Source organism: Alligator sinensis, unplaced genomic scaffold, assembly GCF_000455745.1.
Source record: "Alligator sinensis unplaced genomic scaffold, ASM45574v1 scaffold804_1, whole genome shotgun sequence".
Classification (NCBI taxonomy): domain Eukaryota; kingdom Metazoa; phylum Chordata; order Crocodylia; family Alligatoridae; genus Alligator; species Alligator sinensis.
The window spans coordinates 79459-96997 of NW_005842868.1; the positions used below are offsets into that span (position 1 = coordinate 79459).

At 41.2% G+C, this 17539-nt stretch overlaps 1 protein-coding gene across 2 annotated transcripts; it reads right to left on the reverse strand.

The window, feature by feature from the left end:
* Window positions 1-2714: 2714 nt before the first annotated feature.
* Window positions 2715-15408, reverse strand: MXD1 (MAX dimerization protein 1). Of its 2 annotated transcripts, XM_006035696.3 has the most exons (6): window positions 14732-15404; window positions 12983-13136; window positions 11459-11488; window positions 6463-6577; window positions 4775-4934; window positions 2715-4494 (listed from the first exon to the last, which is right to left on the reverse strand). In XM_006035696.3, exons 2-6 carry the CDS (start codon window positions 13042-13044, stop codon window positions 4313-4315), a joined length of 549 nt encoding a protein of 182 aa, XP_006035758.1. In that variant the 5' UTR covers window positions 13045-13136; window positions 14732-15404; the 3' UTR covers window positions 2715-4312. The 2 variants fall into 2 exon arrangements, with proteins under 2 accessions (XP_006035758.1, XP_006035759.1); XM_006035697.3 differs by having other exon boundaries at window positions 2715-4491; window positions 12983-15408.
* Window positions 15409-17539: the final 2131 nt, after the last annotated feature.

A 17539-nucleotide genomic window follows, 5' to 3' on the forward strand; every position in this document is an offset into this window, starting at 1 on the left:
TTTTTTTTTGTCTGGTGTCACACTACAGCTATCTAGCAAATAGCAGCTGAGAGATGCCTAAGTGACTTCCACCTGAAGAATGCAGCAGAGTTATCTCAAAGTAGTAACTGAGATGAGACTTACCACATCCCAGATTTATTTCTAAAACTGGCCATTAGAGATTTGGGTCCAAGATGACTACGTGAGGTTGAGATGTTTATGGTTTTTCCTCACCTCAGGACACATCTACTCAGCTTGCTATTCAGGTAGCTGTTGTAGGAGTTGAAGGTTTCAATAATACTCAGGAACTGAGTACCTGTTTCTACTACTAGTTAAAAAAAACAAAACAAAACAAAAAAATCCAACAACTTTCAAGTTAAGCGGCAATAGAAAAACAACAGAATATACACTTTCAGGGGAGCAAACATGTAGCTTGGCAAAAGCAGAATTCTTCCCAATACAGCAATTTACAGTGTCAAAACCTGAAATCTGTTACAAAAGGGGCAAAATTAGAACTCAAAGCTCTAATGTATTGCTACACAAATCTCTCAAAAGCTTGTTTCATCTGGTTCTTATGCTCTGAACAAGCAAGTGAAAACCCACCACCCATCTTTCACCCTGAATCCTGGGCTCTCTTTCCACCATGTTTATAGGTTTAGTGCACAGATTTGTAGCTCTGGAGTGAAACCAAACAGTTTTCCTTTCATTTTCAGAGCTGTGGTAGGTTTGGGGAAGGTGGAGGGAGAAGTGCCATATTAAAGAACAAAGTGCTAAAATGGCAATTGGCAGAACATGGCCTGCTCATGCCCAGAGCTCAGGAGTATTTCAGATCATCTTGAAAGATATGAAATTAGTGGCACCTATGGTGCTGCTCAAAAAAGTGCTCTCTGAATTTACATCTCAAATTGGTATTAGCAATGACCCTGGAGATTCACAAGATGTAACAAACAGCACCTTAAGGAGCTTGAAAGCTCTGCTTTGTAGACTAAGTTTTGTTTGGGTGCTCAAGCCTCAGGGGAAAAGAGCTCAACAGATATACCCAATACTTTCAGATGTTTAAAGACAGATCTACACTAACATGTATGTTACCGCAATTTTAAAATTTCTCTGCTCTGACTAAGTGCAAGAGTTTCCAATTTCTAGTCCAATTGAGTGCATGCCTGGTTTCACCATTTGCACTGATAGTTACTGAGGGCAGTATTTTATTAATCTGCCCTTCCAAAAAGAAAAGAAAGGAAAAGGAAAAAAAAAGTGTATTTTTTATTAACACACTTCTGTGCAACATCAGTTGTAAACTTGGGGTATACGAGTAGCCCCTCAATTCCCACCCCCCCCCTTTTTTTTTTTTAAACAAGTCTACAAAATTTTTAATTGCTGCAGCTTATTTAGTAATAATGCTGGTGGATCAGTGAATTCAAGGAAAGACTGGCAAAACAGAGAACAGTGCTACCATTTCAGCAACCTTGGAAGTAGGCTTTGCTGCCTGAGGCCCTGGCTTGTTGACTAGCTGAAAAATCTGAAGCTGCCAAAAATGGTCCTAGTCAATAGAAGAGTAGCCTTAGAGCCCCCATTAGCAAAATTTACTTCCCCTGCCTAGAGTTTTGGAAAAAGACACCAAATATACCCTCGTGTCAGTTTTGACATTAGTGCATTGTTTTTCAAAATTCAATATTTTCTACGCCAACGAGATTGAGAGGACCACATCCAAACAGTGCAAAGGTCAAAAAATGACTGTTTTATATTGGGACAACGTACGCAATACTTCACAAAAAAAGTTAACTGAAAAAGGCACAATAATAATTAAAAAACACAGTAAACTGAATCTGTAAGACTCGGTACTTCTAAATAATAATAAAAAGAAAATGCAAAGTATACAATTTTGTATTTCAAATTTAACCCTCTGATGCTTTCTGAAATTCTAGTTACTCTGACCTTAAAAAAAAAAAGGTAGCAATATCTGCAACTCTAGGTTTGGATTTGTGAGGCAGCTTATGCGACATTTGGAACAAAAAAAGAAAAAACTAGAGAGGTCTCTCAAGCAAAAATGTATTGGAGCAAAGGACCTCAAAGTGCAGATATTCAAATTTTTTTTTTATTATTTAAAAGTTTACAGGTTTTGAGCTAGCTCTCTGAAGATTTTCTGCTTGGACAAAGGAAGCAGACTTAAAAATGCAAAAGGCATACAAGTTGTAAGTTCAGTGCAAGTCTGCTGGACATCTGAAAATTCCAGCTGTTTAAAAATAATCCTTCGTTTTCAAAACATAGCACACCCAAAAAGGAGAATAGACTTTGGACATATGAGCAATCCACTAGCCCCGTTTCCCATTTTCTCTCATTTCAGAGAGTTCAAATGATCCAAAAATAGTGTAAGGATATTTTAAGAAAAACAAGTCTCCTTTTAGAGAGTTCATTCATTTGCAATTTATAGACTGTCTTAGTGGCTTTTGGCAGCTTGACTCGTCAAGTCTTGAAAACTACATTTTTTTTATTTTAAAAGACTGCAGGCAAGTAGGCGACAAAAATGGGCTTTCATATCACTAAATAAGCTACATAGCCCTTTTAGAGAGTGAAGTTCAGTTGCTTGGTTGGGTTTCTCTGGTTATTTTGTGCAAGTTGGTTTATTACCAGAATCAAATGTTGAATAGTCACTGCAAAGTTTGCTAAGTGGGCTGAATAGAAAGATCCTAAAATTTTTCAAGCAAAAAAGGACTGGGGGGGGGGGGGGGGGGATATCTCAGTTAGCAGACCTCTACATACAAAGTTTCCAGAACAACTATAAAAGCACAAAGTCATAAGAATGTATCTCCATTACATTAGTTTCATATAAAATGAATAAATACTATTTATAGATCATGTTTTATGTACATTTACATGTGCTCTATTTAGCTTAAATGAAAATGTTGCAAGGTTTGAAACCACAGCCTGGGAAAAAAAAATATTAGTTTTTAGTTGGCAAGCAAAATCCTTAATGAACCAGATTTAGAGCGCCTAAAAATACTTCAACGAGGTGAGGAAGTGCTTTAATGCCAATAGCACTTCACTGAATAATCGTAGTAACGTACTATTAGCAACATCCTGTAAAATGTGCCCTTTTCAATCACTGACAACTGAAGATAGCACAGCTACCTTCCTCATTCAGTTATTGCTAAATTTTATAGGAAAATGGATTTCAACAGGACTGAGCATCACTTATCTAAAAACAAATGAGGCATAATTATTTTTGTGCTAAAGGGATTGAGATAATCTTTGTTCATCTCTCTGAGGTAGAAAAAAATTGTCCCAGAGACAAGAAGCATGAACAAACTTCTAGGAAAACTTGCCTAGAACAGTAATATGCAGCTGTAATGCAATGAGGTCATGAATTGCACTGGAGAAATAGTACCATTTGGTTTTAGGTATTAAAGAAACTTGGAAATGTGGAAAACAGATGTACTTTCAAGAGACAGAGCAGTACTTGCCTTGCCAAGGTCCTACAGCTCAGAAGACTGCTTGCAATTTACAGAATGTGCCAAGAACCTCACAAGTTCGGTCCCACAGTCCTGTAGCAGTTAAAATCCCCACTGGCGTGTATGAGTTGCCAGTTTGAGATCAATTCTGATAGGACTATTCTTGCTAGATAGGACTGCTCTACTGCAGGATCTGAAACTGAAAGTCAGTGCAAGTTCCAATTAAGACAACAGGACTGGGCCAGAAATACAGTTACATGGCTACACAAATACAAACACAGCACTCTGAACATTTAAGAACCAACTGTTCAAAGTGATGCCTGGGATATTGCTGCATACTTCTCAGGAGTACCAGAGGGCTGACAAAGCCAATACGCTCCGCATATCACTTTGAAAGTTCACTCCACCCATTTCCAGATCTAAGCTAGAACACAGTTGAGGTTCACCCTTCATATTATAGTCCAAACAATTATGCTCAGACACTTGAGATACGTTTGTCACTAGGCAAAGACAAGGTAGATTTAGAGTACTAGGCAATTACAGCAAGGCAAAACAATGAAGAGGGAAAAAGTAGAGGTTTTTGTAAGTTGCTATTACTGCAAAAAGATTCTTGGATGCTTCAAAATTTTGTTGGAATGTACAGTCTCACAGAGATGAGTTTACTGACGGAAAGAGAAGCTAGTGGATGCAATCAGATGTGTGCTCCAGAGAGTAGCTTGTAACCCACAACCCTAAGCACTGTTTTGGGACTTAGGCAAAGCTGATTTTGGTAATGTTGTTGGTACATTAAATTTACGTGCAAGAGAATTGTGGGACGGTCCAACATACTACCTAAGAAGATCCAACAGGGAAACAGCAATGGATGGAACAGCTACTGGAGTTGCTTCTTATAGGCTGAGACAAGGCTTGTGATTGTTCTGCAACTTTAATCTTTTAATGCCAGAGCTGGAGTATCCTTCATCGCTACAGATGCTCTGCATGCTTCCCCTTTCATCCGAGTCACTCGGACTGCTGCTGCTCCAGTCTAGATCTCCCATTAGGTAGTCTGTGCTTTCCACATCGATTTCTTCTGTAAGCAAAAAGATCCGTAATAAACAACTGTTCCAAGGCAACATTTGAGGTCTCCGATACAAAGTGGGGGACGGGATTCATTCCACCTATTAGTTATTTAAATTTTATTTTGCCACCTAAGCAGTCCGCCCTGCTCAAATCCTGGAATGGCTTAACCTGTCTAAGTCATCAATGTTTATTCAGGGACATGACCAGGGTGGAACAGCACTGCACTTAAAACTCCCAAGAGGTGGAAAAGGATATGGCCCATGGAGCCCTCATCAACCAAAGCACCTCACCTCTATCAGAGTCTGACCGTTCTGATGACATCGTGGATCCTATACTGTCCATTCTTATTCTTTCTATGCCCAGTTTTTCCAGCTGCCTTTTCAGATGCCGCTGCTCTCGCTGCAACTGGTCTATTTGGTGTACTGCTTTTCTGTCATAGTCTTCAAGCTTCTGTGGATAACGAAAAGGAGGCACGTTTAGTTCTTTTGGACACTGTGGGTCAAAGGCTAAATGTTAGTAACTCAGGTACTTAAAGGTCTCACCTACTTCCCAGAGGTGGGTGCTCAGCACCTTTGAAAGCCAGGTTATTTCTAGATGCCAAAACATGGCTTTAGTTGACTAATCATGTTTACCCAGGTTTCAAAGCACTGGCCTAGATTCAGCACCTTTTAGGCATATGCATTAGAGGCAGCTTTAAACCAGAAGTAAATTAAAGAAAATAATGGAGGTATTTTTAACACAACTGAAACACACATCTGAGCAGACAGCTTTTCAAATGGAGTTTGCTACACCCACATTAGTAGCCAAAACCTGCAGCCTAAAAACCCAAGTTTTGTCCCAGGATCTACACAAGTGCCACCACTTTCTGGGTCACCAACTCCAACCCTTGTTCTCACTGGCATTGGCAACAGATCAAATCACCTAAAAAAGCCCTTGGTCACCACGACTTAAAGCTCATTTCAGAAGTTGATTCCAGCAGCAGACCTGAAGTTATTCCACATGCCTCACACAGTGGACAAATACTTGCTCACACAGAACAGGCAGGATTTCTTTGCTTCTGTACACACCTTCTGGGACACTGGAAACAATTTTTAGTTACACCTGCTGGTCCCTTCTTCCCATTTACTTGGACTGTGAAACAAACTCAAACCAGGTGCTCTTGTGCAGATGGGCACAGCAGTGCCTTGTCTGTAGGGTCCACCAGACCTACTCCTAGATGAGAATCACCCTGAAGCTACACGGGAATGCATATAAATGATGCTTCCCTCTCAAAAAACTGTTTGTGCGCAACTCATCTGGCAGCAGCCCAATCCTATTAATATCTATTCCAAGGCTTTGATATCTAGCTATTTGTAGCCAGCCTGACGCCAAAAAAGTCCCCCAACCCCACCCCTTTTTCAAGTCCCTGGTATTAACTGGAAGATAAAAGACTTGGTATCCTCAGGAAAGGCTTCTAACTACGTCAACTGAGAGTTAACTATGTCACTTCCTTAGAGCAAGGCTATGAACAGCAAGAACATTTAGACTGCAAATTCTTTTAAGGCATAACATTTATATTTGCATATGCTCAACACTGAGCAGCTGCCAAAGTTGAAAAGAGGTCCTCTGGACACTATCGCAATACAGCTGAGTACAAACATAAAAAATTAGTCCTGAGCGAATGGTGATGTGGGAGTAAAACCGCACAAAGATTAAAGAAACTAACCGGTGAAGCTTTTAGGCAAGACTGATATCTGCTCTTGTTTTTATTTGTGTCAGAAAGAAGTAGCTGCTTAAAAGAGTCAATGTCTCATTCATCCCCCACCCCATTTTTGTGTTATCTATGACAATCAATTCATTTGGTTTGCAAGAGAGTCAAGTCCAAGTACTGACCCCAAAGCAGCACTCACAATTGTCCTCACAAAACTTGTCATACACGAGGGTTTCCACTGCTTTCTATTCAGTTATTTTATATGCTTATTAATGTTCTTGATCTTACCTTTATGTGCAATTTAGCTTTTGTAAGTAAACTCAGTGTGGTATGTCTATTGGATTCAGGCCCAAGTGGTACCAGCCCCTTCAGCTTCTCCAGACACAGCCGTAGATGAGCACGCCTATAAAGAACAAAGAGTGCACGTCATACCAAATATTCTTTGTGTGCGAGTAGCAACTAGGTAAGATAAGGCATCTCACAACATCACTTAACATCTGCAAGCAAGTACAGCAAATATAAATCAAAGTATTTAGACAAGTTCTGTCACCATTACGTGACAAGAGAGTAGTTTGGATTAGAAATATAAAAGCATCTACTGCTCTGTATTTTCTTTTGCTAGGTGACTTAATGCATCTTGGTGTAATACCAGATGCCTCCCCCCCCACATTAGGTATATCAATGATTATGTGAAGTGTTGGCCATCCAGAAAAGGAGGAATTTTCTCCCAAGCCATTATGTTCCTTCACAGAGTAGACAATTTGAGAGGCAAGTACGTAACCCTAGTCTCCTCTTCAAGAGGAGACTAGACAGTCACCTTCCTGGTGTCACCTGACTCCCAGTTACCCTTCCTGCTTGGTAGAAGACCCAATGATCTTCCGAGGTCCCTTCCAGCCTTAAAAATCTATGAATAAGCTGGAGAATGTTTCAAAATTGCTTCTTACCAACTCTGTGCACATCAAAATACAAGAGGTCCAGCAGCCATTAAGGTGATGATTAGAAAGGAAATAAACAGCAACAAGTTGCCATCAAGTAAAGCTCAGTGCATTTGCATTAACATTTTCCCCAGGTCTGCTTGGAAGACCTTGCTTCCCAACTGCACAGTGACCTACTATAAATTACTTCACCTTAATATAAATTAATTTTCAGATCACTGAACTCTTCAATAAGCACCTTCTAGCTGCAACCACCACTAGTTACCAGTCTGTGGTAAGTCACTAACATTCCCTCTTGGCATCACGTTACAAAAGGCTACATTAACCCCAATATTTGTATGTCAGTAAACATGGTACAGGTTGCATAAAATAAAAATTAACCCAAGGGGAGTTTTAATGTAGGGGGAACAGAGGCTTTGACTATAAAAAAAAAAAAGTCTACTCTGTTACACAGCTATTTTTGCACAATGCTATGAAGAGCACTGTGTTTTCCTATCTTCCCAACTGTTCCACACACTAGGTGACATTTAGGTCACACTATTTAGCATTGGTTGCAGCACCTACACTTCAAGTGTCTAATTGACAAAGGTGGCTGCTAACTGGGATGTTGCAACAACTTGCCAATCTTGCTCTCCCATACTATATCCTCAGCGTGCTGCAGTAAACAATCATCTGCCTCCATAAGGCCTCTGACACTGTGATGCAAGCAGAAGCAGATAATCTTTACTCCATGGGTAAATCCAAAAAGTGGTGAGGCCAATGATTAATCTTTGCTGAACACTATTTGTAATCTCCATCTGCGCAGACTTGTTCAACCATGCCTTAATGGGGACAAACACGTTGTCAGCAGTATGTAAGCAGGTAGTACAACCACAGTCTGCGACACCAGAGCATGAGATGGAAATTAACATCATGGGGTATAAAGTTTGCTTTCACGCTATGCGGTAGGAAGAAAAAAAGTTGTTCTTTGATATCAAACAGAGAAAACACCACAACACCATGAATGCCGTCAGGAAGTTTTGGATTTAGCCAATAAGACTTGATTAATGCCTTGCAATTTAAAACCGAAAGACAATTAAAAACCCTAAATCAAGTGTTCACTGCACCACCTCTTAATGATTTCAAAACTTCAACTTTTGCTTTAAAAGAAGGTTGGCCGCATAAACCGGCTGAAACACACTCAACATCAGCATCATTTTTAGCTAAATGAAGCGGCAACCACAATATTTAGATTAGACAAAATTATCTCATTGTCAAAAATCACAACTCCTTTGTGAAGAAAGGTCTATTCAGAGAGACAAAAAATGATCTTTCAAGTCGTGACCAGGAATCCGGGTTCTCATAAAGGAGAAAACCCCAGATTTTCTCATTTTAAGGAGAAAAACATTGGAAACAGGCTGGGGGGAGTGGGAGGGGATGCTGTGTGCATCTGCGCGCGCGCGCGCGCACACACACACACACACACACACACACACTATGGGCATGCGAAACGGGCCATATCTGAATCAGGGATTCGGATCGCTGTCCCTATTCGATTTGGCTGAATCTGAAGATTCAATGCCGATTCGGAGAATTAGCGATTCAGCCACACACACGGCTTTAAAATGTTTTTTCTACATACCTCGTGGTACCAAACGCAGCTTGTGAACACTGATGGTAGGGCAGGGCAGATGGAGAGTCCCCCAGGAGCATGGCCCCCCCGTGTGCTTGGTGGCAAACCCAGAAGTGGCCCAGAAGTACTTTCGGACCATTTCTGGGCCTGCTGCTGAGCATGAACCCCCTCCCCCCCCAGCTTGGCAATCAGCCACAGGGGGGACCCTGGGTGCCCACTCAGACCCAGGAGGCACCAGTCACTGAGCCAGGGGGCGCCCTCAGCACGCTGCCCGGCAGACCCGGAAGTGAACCAGAAGTGCTTCTGGTCCACTTCCTGGTCTGCTGCCGAGCATGCTGGGGACCCCCCCAAGCTCCTGTCGGATGCTCCATGCGCCCCACAATCTCAGCATTCACAAGCCATTTGGTACCTTGAGATATGTAGAAAAAACATTTAAAGCTGTCTACATCCAAATCATCAAATCTCTCCAAACTGATTCGGAGGGTTCCGATTCGATTCAGAGAGATTAATGGGTCTCTTGATTCAGTTTGGATTCAGAGATTCAGCCACAGAATCAAATCAGTGACTGAAGCTTTGCACAGCCCTAATACACAACTGCCAGGCAGCCTGAAGAGCAGCAGTTAAGCTGGGGAGGTGCCTTGGGTGCAAGGGCATTAATTAGAGAATTTGCAGGATTTTATCAGAGAATTTGTGATTTTTAAACAGAGAAAACCAGGATCCCTGGTCATGACATTTGTAGTAATTCTTGAAGAGGCTAATTCTCAGGCTGAGATATGATATGTGCAGTATTTGACCCCAGATAACTACTTAAAACTAATTCTTAAACTATTTGCAAATACATAGCTAAAGTTACTTTAGAAAACAGCCTAAGCTGCAGGAAATCACGTGACATGTACGGGGCTCAGCTAACCTTCCAAACCCTCCTACCAAATGTTTTTTTCTCCTCAGCCCCATCTGCTACTACAGGCATCACACAGACTCTGCTGCACAACACAGACACAAGGGTGAAACAACGGATCATTATATTTACTGAGGCTCTGAAGTAAACAAGTCTCAATGAAGTGGGAAGAGGTAGGCATACACCGAGTGCATCTCATTAGGGAAAGGAAGTAACAAGCCCCAGTGAAGTGCCAACAGTTGAACCATGCAGTTCTAACAGAGCAGCTTGCATGCTTAAATTATGATATACTGTACAGGTTGTTTAAATGTAGAGTCTAGTACTACCTGACAAATGATGCGTGTCATTTGCCCAATTTAAATGCCTGCCCATGTTACCCATGGACATCTGAACTGGATTATACTGTTGTACAAGGCAACCAAAGGGTTAACTTCAGGAGCCATATAAGAGGTGCAATGATTTGTTTCTGTATAGAAATAAGCTGGCTGATGTTTCCCAAACCACCCTTTTGATAAGGGCTTAAAATGCCTGACATTTACTTTCTTACTTCTGCAACAATATAAACAGGATTTCAATACAATTCTGGTACAACACCCACAGAAGACTTAGGAGGAGAGATGCAAAGCATTATTTGGTTGCGATTTTAAGGGGTCTTTCTTCACTGCTGATTTTATGAAGTAGATTAAAATCTACAGCGTGCCTTTTTTATGCCCATTTTGAGCTCAAATAAACCAGGTCAGCTGACAATGGCCAAAGCTATATAGCAATATTTGAATAGGATCTCAAAGTTTTACAGAAGAAACTGAGGAACTTATCAATGATGCAAAGCCACCTTTCATTATGCTACAATTTAATAAGTCTATTTAAAATGAGCCTGTAAAACACAGCTGTCCATCTAGTAAATGTATGATGTTGGATAGCAATACATAAGATGCTGCTGAACTCTGACAGAGATCACTGATTAGATGTTTGCAATGCACCATCTTTGTAGTCAAACATGGAAAGCTATCAGCGGTGTAGACTGGAATTTCCCTCTAAGTGATTATTAGTTTGTCACTTTATCTTCCAGAACTGGGAGGTTAACAATAGAGCTTGCTATGTATACTTGAGAATAGCTCTTTGCTACTGGAAGTATAAGTGTACCTTTCCTTCCTTCCTAGTCCCTTCCTACTCAGAAGGACATAGACTATGGAAAATGGAGTAAACTGTACTCCGAGATACTCCAGTTTTACAAGTCTTACTTTCTTGGAGAACATGTTCCTGTATCATGACTTTGAAGCATGTTCATTAAGGCACAGGCTATGGGAGAGGACTTCAGGACCTTGCCAACTTGGGCAATAAGAGGTTAAGATTCTACATACTACTATACATGCATAGCATCTTACTGGCTCAGGAAACCAGCAGCTTGGCAAAGGGTGACCTGTATCAGAGACTTCAGCAGAAGACTCAAACTGCACAGTAGTCAGCTATGGAAAAGGCTTACTAGGGCATGAAGCAAACATGCCTGGCAGTTAAAAGATAGCTTATGCCCTGAAGAAGGAGAGTCTCCCCTGTGTGTGAAGCCTAGAAAAGCTGATCAAAATGAACATCATCCTAGACAATGCTGTTCATCTGTAGTTGCCACAATGTGCCACATTTGAGCACGTAAGTTACCAGCAATGGCTCTCTATCTTCTGCCTACAGGCGTTTGTAGAATCCAGATGCTAACTTAACCCTGTTTCGATGAACTGAAGTGCAATCACAGCTTCACTGCAAGGAAGACCCAGACAGTCTTCGTGTAAACTGGAGGAGAAGGGAACAAACATTTGTGAAGTTCATTAGGTATTTGCACCAACTCACCTGTTCTTTTCCATTTCGTTGTGCGTGGACCTGAAAAAACAAGGAACGAGTGATTAGTTATTCAATCGTTGCCAACTGCAGAGGACTAAAAATGTCCTGCAATTAACAACGTCAATGCATAGTTTTAATAACCACTCACTACAAAACCGCAGCCCAAAAGTGACTTCAAAGCAAGTTGCTGGTTACTCGAGACATCAAAAAAAATGGAAGCCACTGGGACAGGGAAGATGCCTCCAGCAACAAAGCATTGGCATTTTGCCAGCTAATTGCAGTACAAACCCTCCAAAAAGCTGCAAAACATGATTTTGCAAGCACTGTAGCAGCTTAGATTTTAAGAGCTATGCGATTATAACTGCTCCAATAATGCTAATGATATTTAAACAAGCATACTGATAGGAAACTCAAGACTAGCAGTATGCACCAGCTCCACCCAGAAGCCATCACCCTCCTGGCTGTGGGACAAATATGAAGTAAAAGTGCACTTGATGTTGAAGACTTTTTAACATAGAAAACTATCAGACAGAGCTCGCATAATACCACAAGAGGAAGATTGCCCCATTTGAGCATAAAATTTGAAATGCAGCCAATTAAGAGTCAGATGTAGTTTCAGACCCGACACGTGCCTGACTGCTTTGCCAACTTGTGGTTTAAAAGAAGCATTAAAAACACTTCTCTCTCCTGTCACGATGCATTACGAGACCCACTGAACAAAAAAAAGCCAGCTGTGCATTTTACAGGAAATTACAGATGAAATGAACACACTGAGGAGGTGGTGTAAAATAATTCCCTGAACTTTCAATTACAGCTGTCTCGGGTGTTTGTAGAAGAAATGGTTCCCCAAAAGTTCTGCCCTTAAAAAGTTAAAGTACAGAATAAAAGATAGCTTGAAATGGACCCTTTAGCGTGACGCATCTCCGAGCAAGGAGATGAATATTGGGCTGACAACATTGGAACATGGCAGACAAATGCACTGAATATGGCAATCGGACTAGAAGATAGCAGCCTTTACTTTACTTCTGCCTAGTTTTGGACCAGGACCAACTATGAGCTGGTGCCGTGTTATCATGTCCTGTTAGTACCAACAGGAACAATATCCACAGCACTCATGCACAAATCAGTCACCATTATTTCTTCAGAAAACAGTGATTTGGACTCACCAAAGATGCCACGGGTGGGCATTAGAAAAAAAGGTGCTAAAACTCTCTCACAACCCATATGCTAAAACATAAGGTTTCTCTTATATCTGGATGATTGACAAAGTATCAAATTTCAAGATGTAATTTAGCTTGGCATTAAAATTTACCTATTTCTTCTCTCTCATTTTCTCAGGTATTAGGGAAAAGGCAGGAAAAATGAACTGGCATTGGGTTCCCCTATAAATAAGATGCCCCGGAACATTTGAAAGACATTTACATTTCAAATTAGTCTGGGCTTAATATTGAGGCGAGGCCCAATGCATGTACACATGACCCTAACATAAAGCCGGCTTTGCAGTTCTGTAAAGCTTTCAATGAAGCCTATTACCGTGGGACCAAAAGCTGGAAGGGAGAAACATTATTGGTGTGACAAAGGCCTGATGTGCGCATCTGAAGCCTTCAATCTGATTTATCTTGTGCCTTAACAAAGATGGCTCATTTCCATTGTGTTTTCTCCACACCTTGGTACCGAAACAGCTCATCTGTAAGCCAAGCAGAGTTAGGAACTTCAAACTTGTTGTTTTTGATATTTCTAACTTTTGCTAGCAACAAGCGTAGACACTTCGTTAGCAAAATTTCACAATAGGTGGATCTTGATTTGGCAAGCCAACTTTTCCCCCTTTGAGTTGCAAGTAAGAAGTTCTGACATGGCTCCTTTCATTTGTTTCCTAATCACATGGTTTCAAATGATCTCTTCCGAAATGCAAACATTCTACTTCCAGACAATTTAAAAATCACAAGATGTTTGATTTAAACTGAAAATGAAAGGTCCATATTTCTTCGCTGAACATTTAAATGGATGCACATTATTCTGACATGTAACTGAAAGGTAAGTTCTTCCTACCAGGCATCCATAAAAGGCTGGAGAGAGAAAACATGCATTTTCACTTCCACCAGTTTCCCCACCTGACTTCTCTGGATAAAACCCAGAGGAAAAAAATTAAGCGTTGGCCCCTCTCTGCCTCTGAATTATAATTGCTTATAACCTTTCAGTCCAACATACGCTCTACACTGAATTTAGGATTTTAATATGCAGGGCCATAAGTCATAAACACGCCATGTTCAAGAGATATCCAAAGCTAAAGATCCTTATTACCCAGACAACTTTATGAATGGAACGCCTTCTCTCTGGCATTGCAGATTTTTTTTGTCCTGGAACACTTTACAACAATTTGCTGAGTGGTAACCAGTTTATGGGCAAAAGAGATATTTATGTTAGTTGCTGAACTATTTTTACAACCCAAGCCCAACAGCGGTTTGTTTGCATTTTGCCACATGCACAGGATTCATCTCTTAATGCTGTATTCATTTCTTCTCAGATCTTATCTACTCATTTTTTAGCTAGTGGAAAGAGACCAAATACAGTCATTCCTGGAAAAATTTTTAGCGTCTTTCCCATCCGTTGCAAAAAATACTTACCTATTTTTTTTTTAAATGCTAAAAACAAAGAGCAGCACCCATCACTGGGGAGTGAACAGAGAACACTATAACCATACGTGCACTAACTAAATACCTGTCCACTGTACACAGACGGTACCTATATACTCTTACAGAAGGAAAACAAAAAGTGCCTCTAGTTGGCTTGCCTAGAAGAGCCACTGCCACTTTATTGTGCTCAACTGTGTTTCAGGATTTCCATTCCAGATATGTGGACTAGGCCAAGCTGACAGCAGTGGCAGACCTGTCAAAGCTTGACCTTAGCTTGAAACTATAGTAGAAAGATCTCCAGCTTCTCACTCATTGCTAGATAGACCAGGCCATCGCCTAATATCACCCAATAAACATGCTCAGAAACAGATACCACATTTCATATTGACCAAAATCAAGAACTTAGATTCTTCACTCTGCCAAGCACTAGGACAACTTTTGAAGCAGAATCTTTTAATGAATACCTACGTTAATAGAGACCCAGAAGAATCGCTACAGTCTACAAGATTCCACTGAAACAGTCTTAACATATTCCATTCTATAAGCCGGAATCACTTATCCTTCTATAAAAGGCAGCCAACAATTGGCAGTGAAGGAAACCTATCAGTTTGAAATCTAACCATCTTCAACAAAAGAAAGTCAGATGTACCTTCAGGTAACGTGCCCTACACCACTCCAAGCTGTGGTTTACAATTCAGTTTTCCTATTTGTGCATGCACCTGTCTCCCTCCACTGCTGCATGCAAGTTTCATGTGGAAGATCCGATTTATTTTCTACTGAAGCCAGTTTGAGTTGAACGGGCCACAAGCTATACAGAGGAAAAATGAAAGTGACTGGACGCAAAGCTATCATAGAAACTAATCTGCATCCTTCCACCCACCCCTCTTTCAGCTAAAGAAATGTTTGATATGATCTTAAAAGCAAATTTCTGTCAAATTTTTGGTTAACTGGACACCGCCTCTTTAACTTGGGGGGCAAAAGAAACGTTCAAAACAAGAGTCAAATGACACTGCCTAGAAAAAAAAAGTTAAAAATAGGCCAAATCAAAGGAAATGTACATCCCACAGCAGACATCCAGAGCTGAACTTGCTCCAACTTCAGGCTACATATTTCTCCATTATGTTTTCTTTTTTAGCTCATCTGATGTAGAAGCTGCATACACAGCTTCTAAAAAATCTCACTTCCCAACACCTGCTCCAGATGACTTTAAAATACCCTGTAAAATCCCAAGTACAGTGCTGGAGAGATCTGCAACCCAGGCAGGCTAGGAAAAAGAATGTCAATTTTCACCTCCCCCCACATTAAGTTAACTCTTCCACTTCAGGCCCCCCCCCCAGCCACAAGAATATTCCCTTTGGTAGAACCTGACACTGGGCAGAAGGTTTCAAGGATACACTTTTCCAATAAATTAAAACATATACTTAGGCCTGACAACCCTTCAGCTTATATTATAATGCCATTTGTACAAAGGTGCTAGAGACTCATGAAGACATGCAGACTCTCTCTACATTATTGCACTCTCAGTCCACACTATGCTAAAAGTGTGTGAGGAAGATGCCCATGACCCTGTTAAAATTCAAAACAACATTAGGGTTTGAATCTAAAATCCAAGAGATGGTCAGTTGAAAGTGACCACTGAAATCCCAACCTTCATTTGCCATGCTGTACCTAACTGTTGCTGCATATATGGTGCAGCTCACATACTGTTCCTCAACCATTAACCACAGTCAAAACAGGGTGAGAGTAAGGACACAGCTTTAACTGTGAACTTCCTGATTTCTATTAGTTTGTTTTCCAACACAAGTGTTTACCTAAAAGGAGAGGCTAATAACATGCATAAAAAGAAATGAGTCAAAGGGACTTCAAGCACCTAAAAAGGTGACATAGGAACTCAAGGGTTCAATCTACAAGTCTTCAACACATAATTAAGCTAAAGGTGGCCTGCAGAAATTGAATCTTAAAGTGGACAAGCAAAAGCTTGGATTCAGTTGAACTGAATTAAATCTGTGTAACACAAAACAGGTCTAACCCATATTCCACCACAGGTACTCAGTGATTTAACACTCTTAGCTATCCCAGGAACAAAGTATATTTAAATCAAAGATTAATAATGTACAGCAAAGCTCTATCCATATTTCAAGAGGAGCAATAAATAAGTCAGCCTGTCAAAAAAAAAAAAAAAGTGGTAGTAGAAGCACAAAATGTAATTTAAATGCCCAATAAGAGTCATGTCACTTCCTACACTCAGATTTATAATTTAGCTTGAGTTAAAGAATACTTGGGAGGTTCAGAGAGAAATAGACATTGTTACTAATTTAAATCCAATGTTGTCAATAAATCTCAATTAGACATGTGACACTTTCCATCCCATGTTTGCTTTAAAAAAAAACAACTCATTTCTATCACGTCACATGACAAATTGAGAGAAAGAGAGAGGTTTCTTTTTTGTACAGACTTCATGGCATGTGATCAAGTACTCGAAGCAATTAACAGGCTACAGACCAAAAACTGTCATTTACTCTCCTGCGAGCCTCACTTTTAACTTTATAACTTCCTGTGTCCACAAGCAACAGGAAGACAACCAGTTGCTTAAAAGACAGGGGTTGGCGACCACTACTTATGGATAATTCAATTGTTTAACGCAGTATTGCCACAATTAAAAATGCACCATAGTCCAAATGTAGGCAGGGCCCTCTCACTCAGATGTGCGACAACTTCACCTCTGAACATCTGGGCTTGAGTGCGCTGCCATTTTAAAAAAAATACCCAAGATTGAGGCATTAAAATGAGGCATGTATTTGCTAGAGCAAAGACAGGATTTCTACTGAAATAGCACTTCCCTCTTCATACACTACCTCAGTTTCAAGAGATCTCTAAATATTAAGGATGATCGTTGCAAGTCTGCCTAACCTTTGGCTTTGCCACACATACAAAGCCGGGGTGTTTTTTTTCCCTTTCCAAAGCTAGCCTTGGGGGAGGGGGGAGAACAAAGGACCGATTTCCCTTCCAGTATCCTTGGACAGACCGGCAGAGGATATTCTTGTGGGCATACCCCCATGGCTGGATAGCACGTATCCCTTCAAGCGGAGGGGGCAGAGAGGTTGTCGCACTGGAAGAGTTACCTCACCCACGGTAGATGAAAACCAGCGTTCATTCCTAGCCTTCTAGGGTCCATCCCCGCCCCCACCAGCATCAGCTCTCCGCTCTAACCTTTCCTCCCCAGGGCGGACGCCCCCGGCCCTCAACCTCAAATGCCCCCAGCGCCACCTCCTGCAGCAGGGAGGGCTCCCCCCTCCGAGACGGGCCCCTTCCCCTCCAAAGCCCTTCCCGGGGCAGTTTCCCTTCCAGGGACCATCCCTGCTCCAGTCCGGAGGCCCCAGCGCCGCCTTAGCCCCCCCTTTCAGCATCAGTTCCTGCCCCCCACCCCCAGTTTCCCCTCCAGGCCGAGTACCCCAGG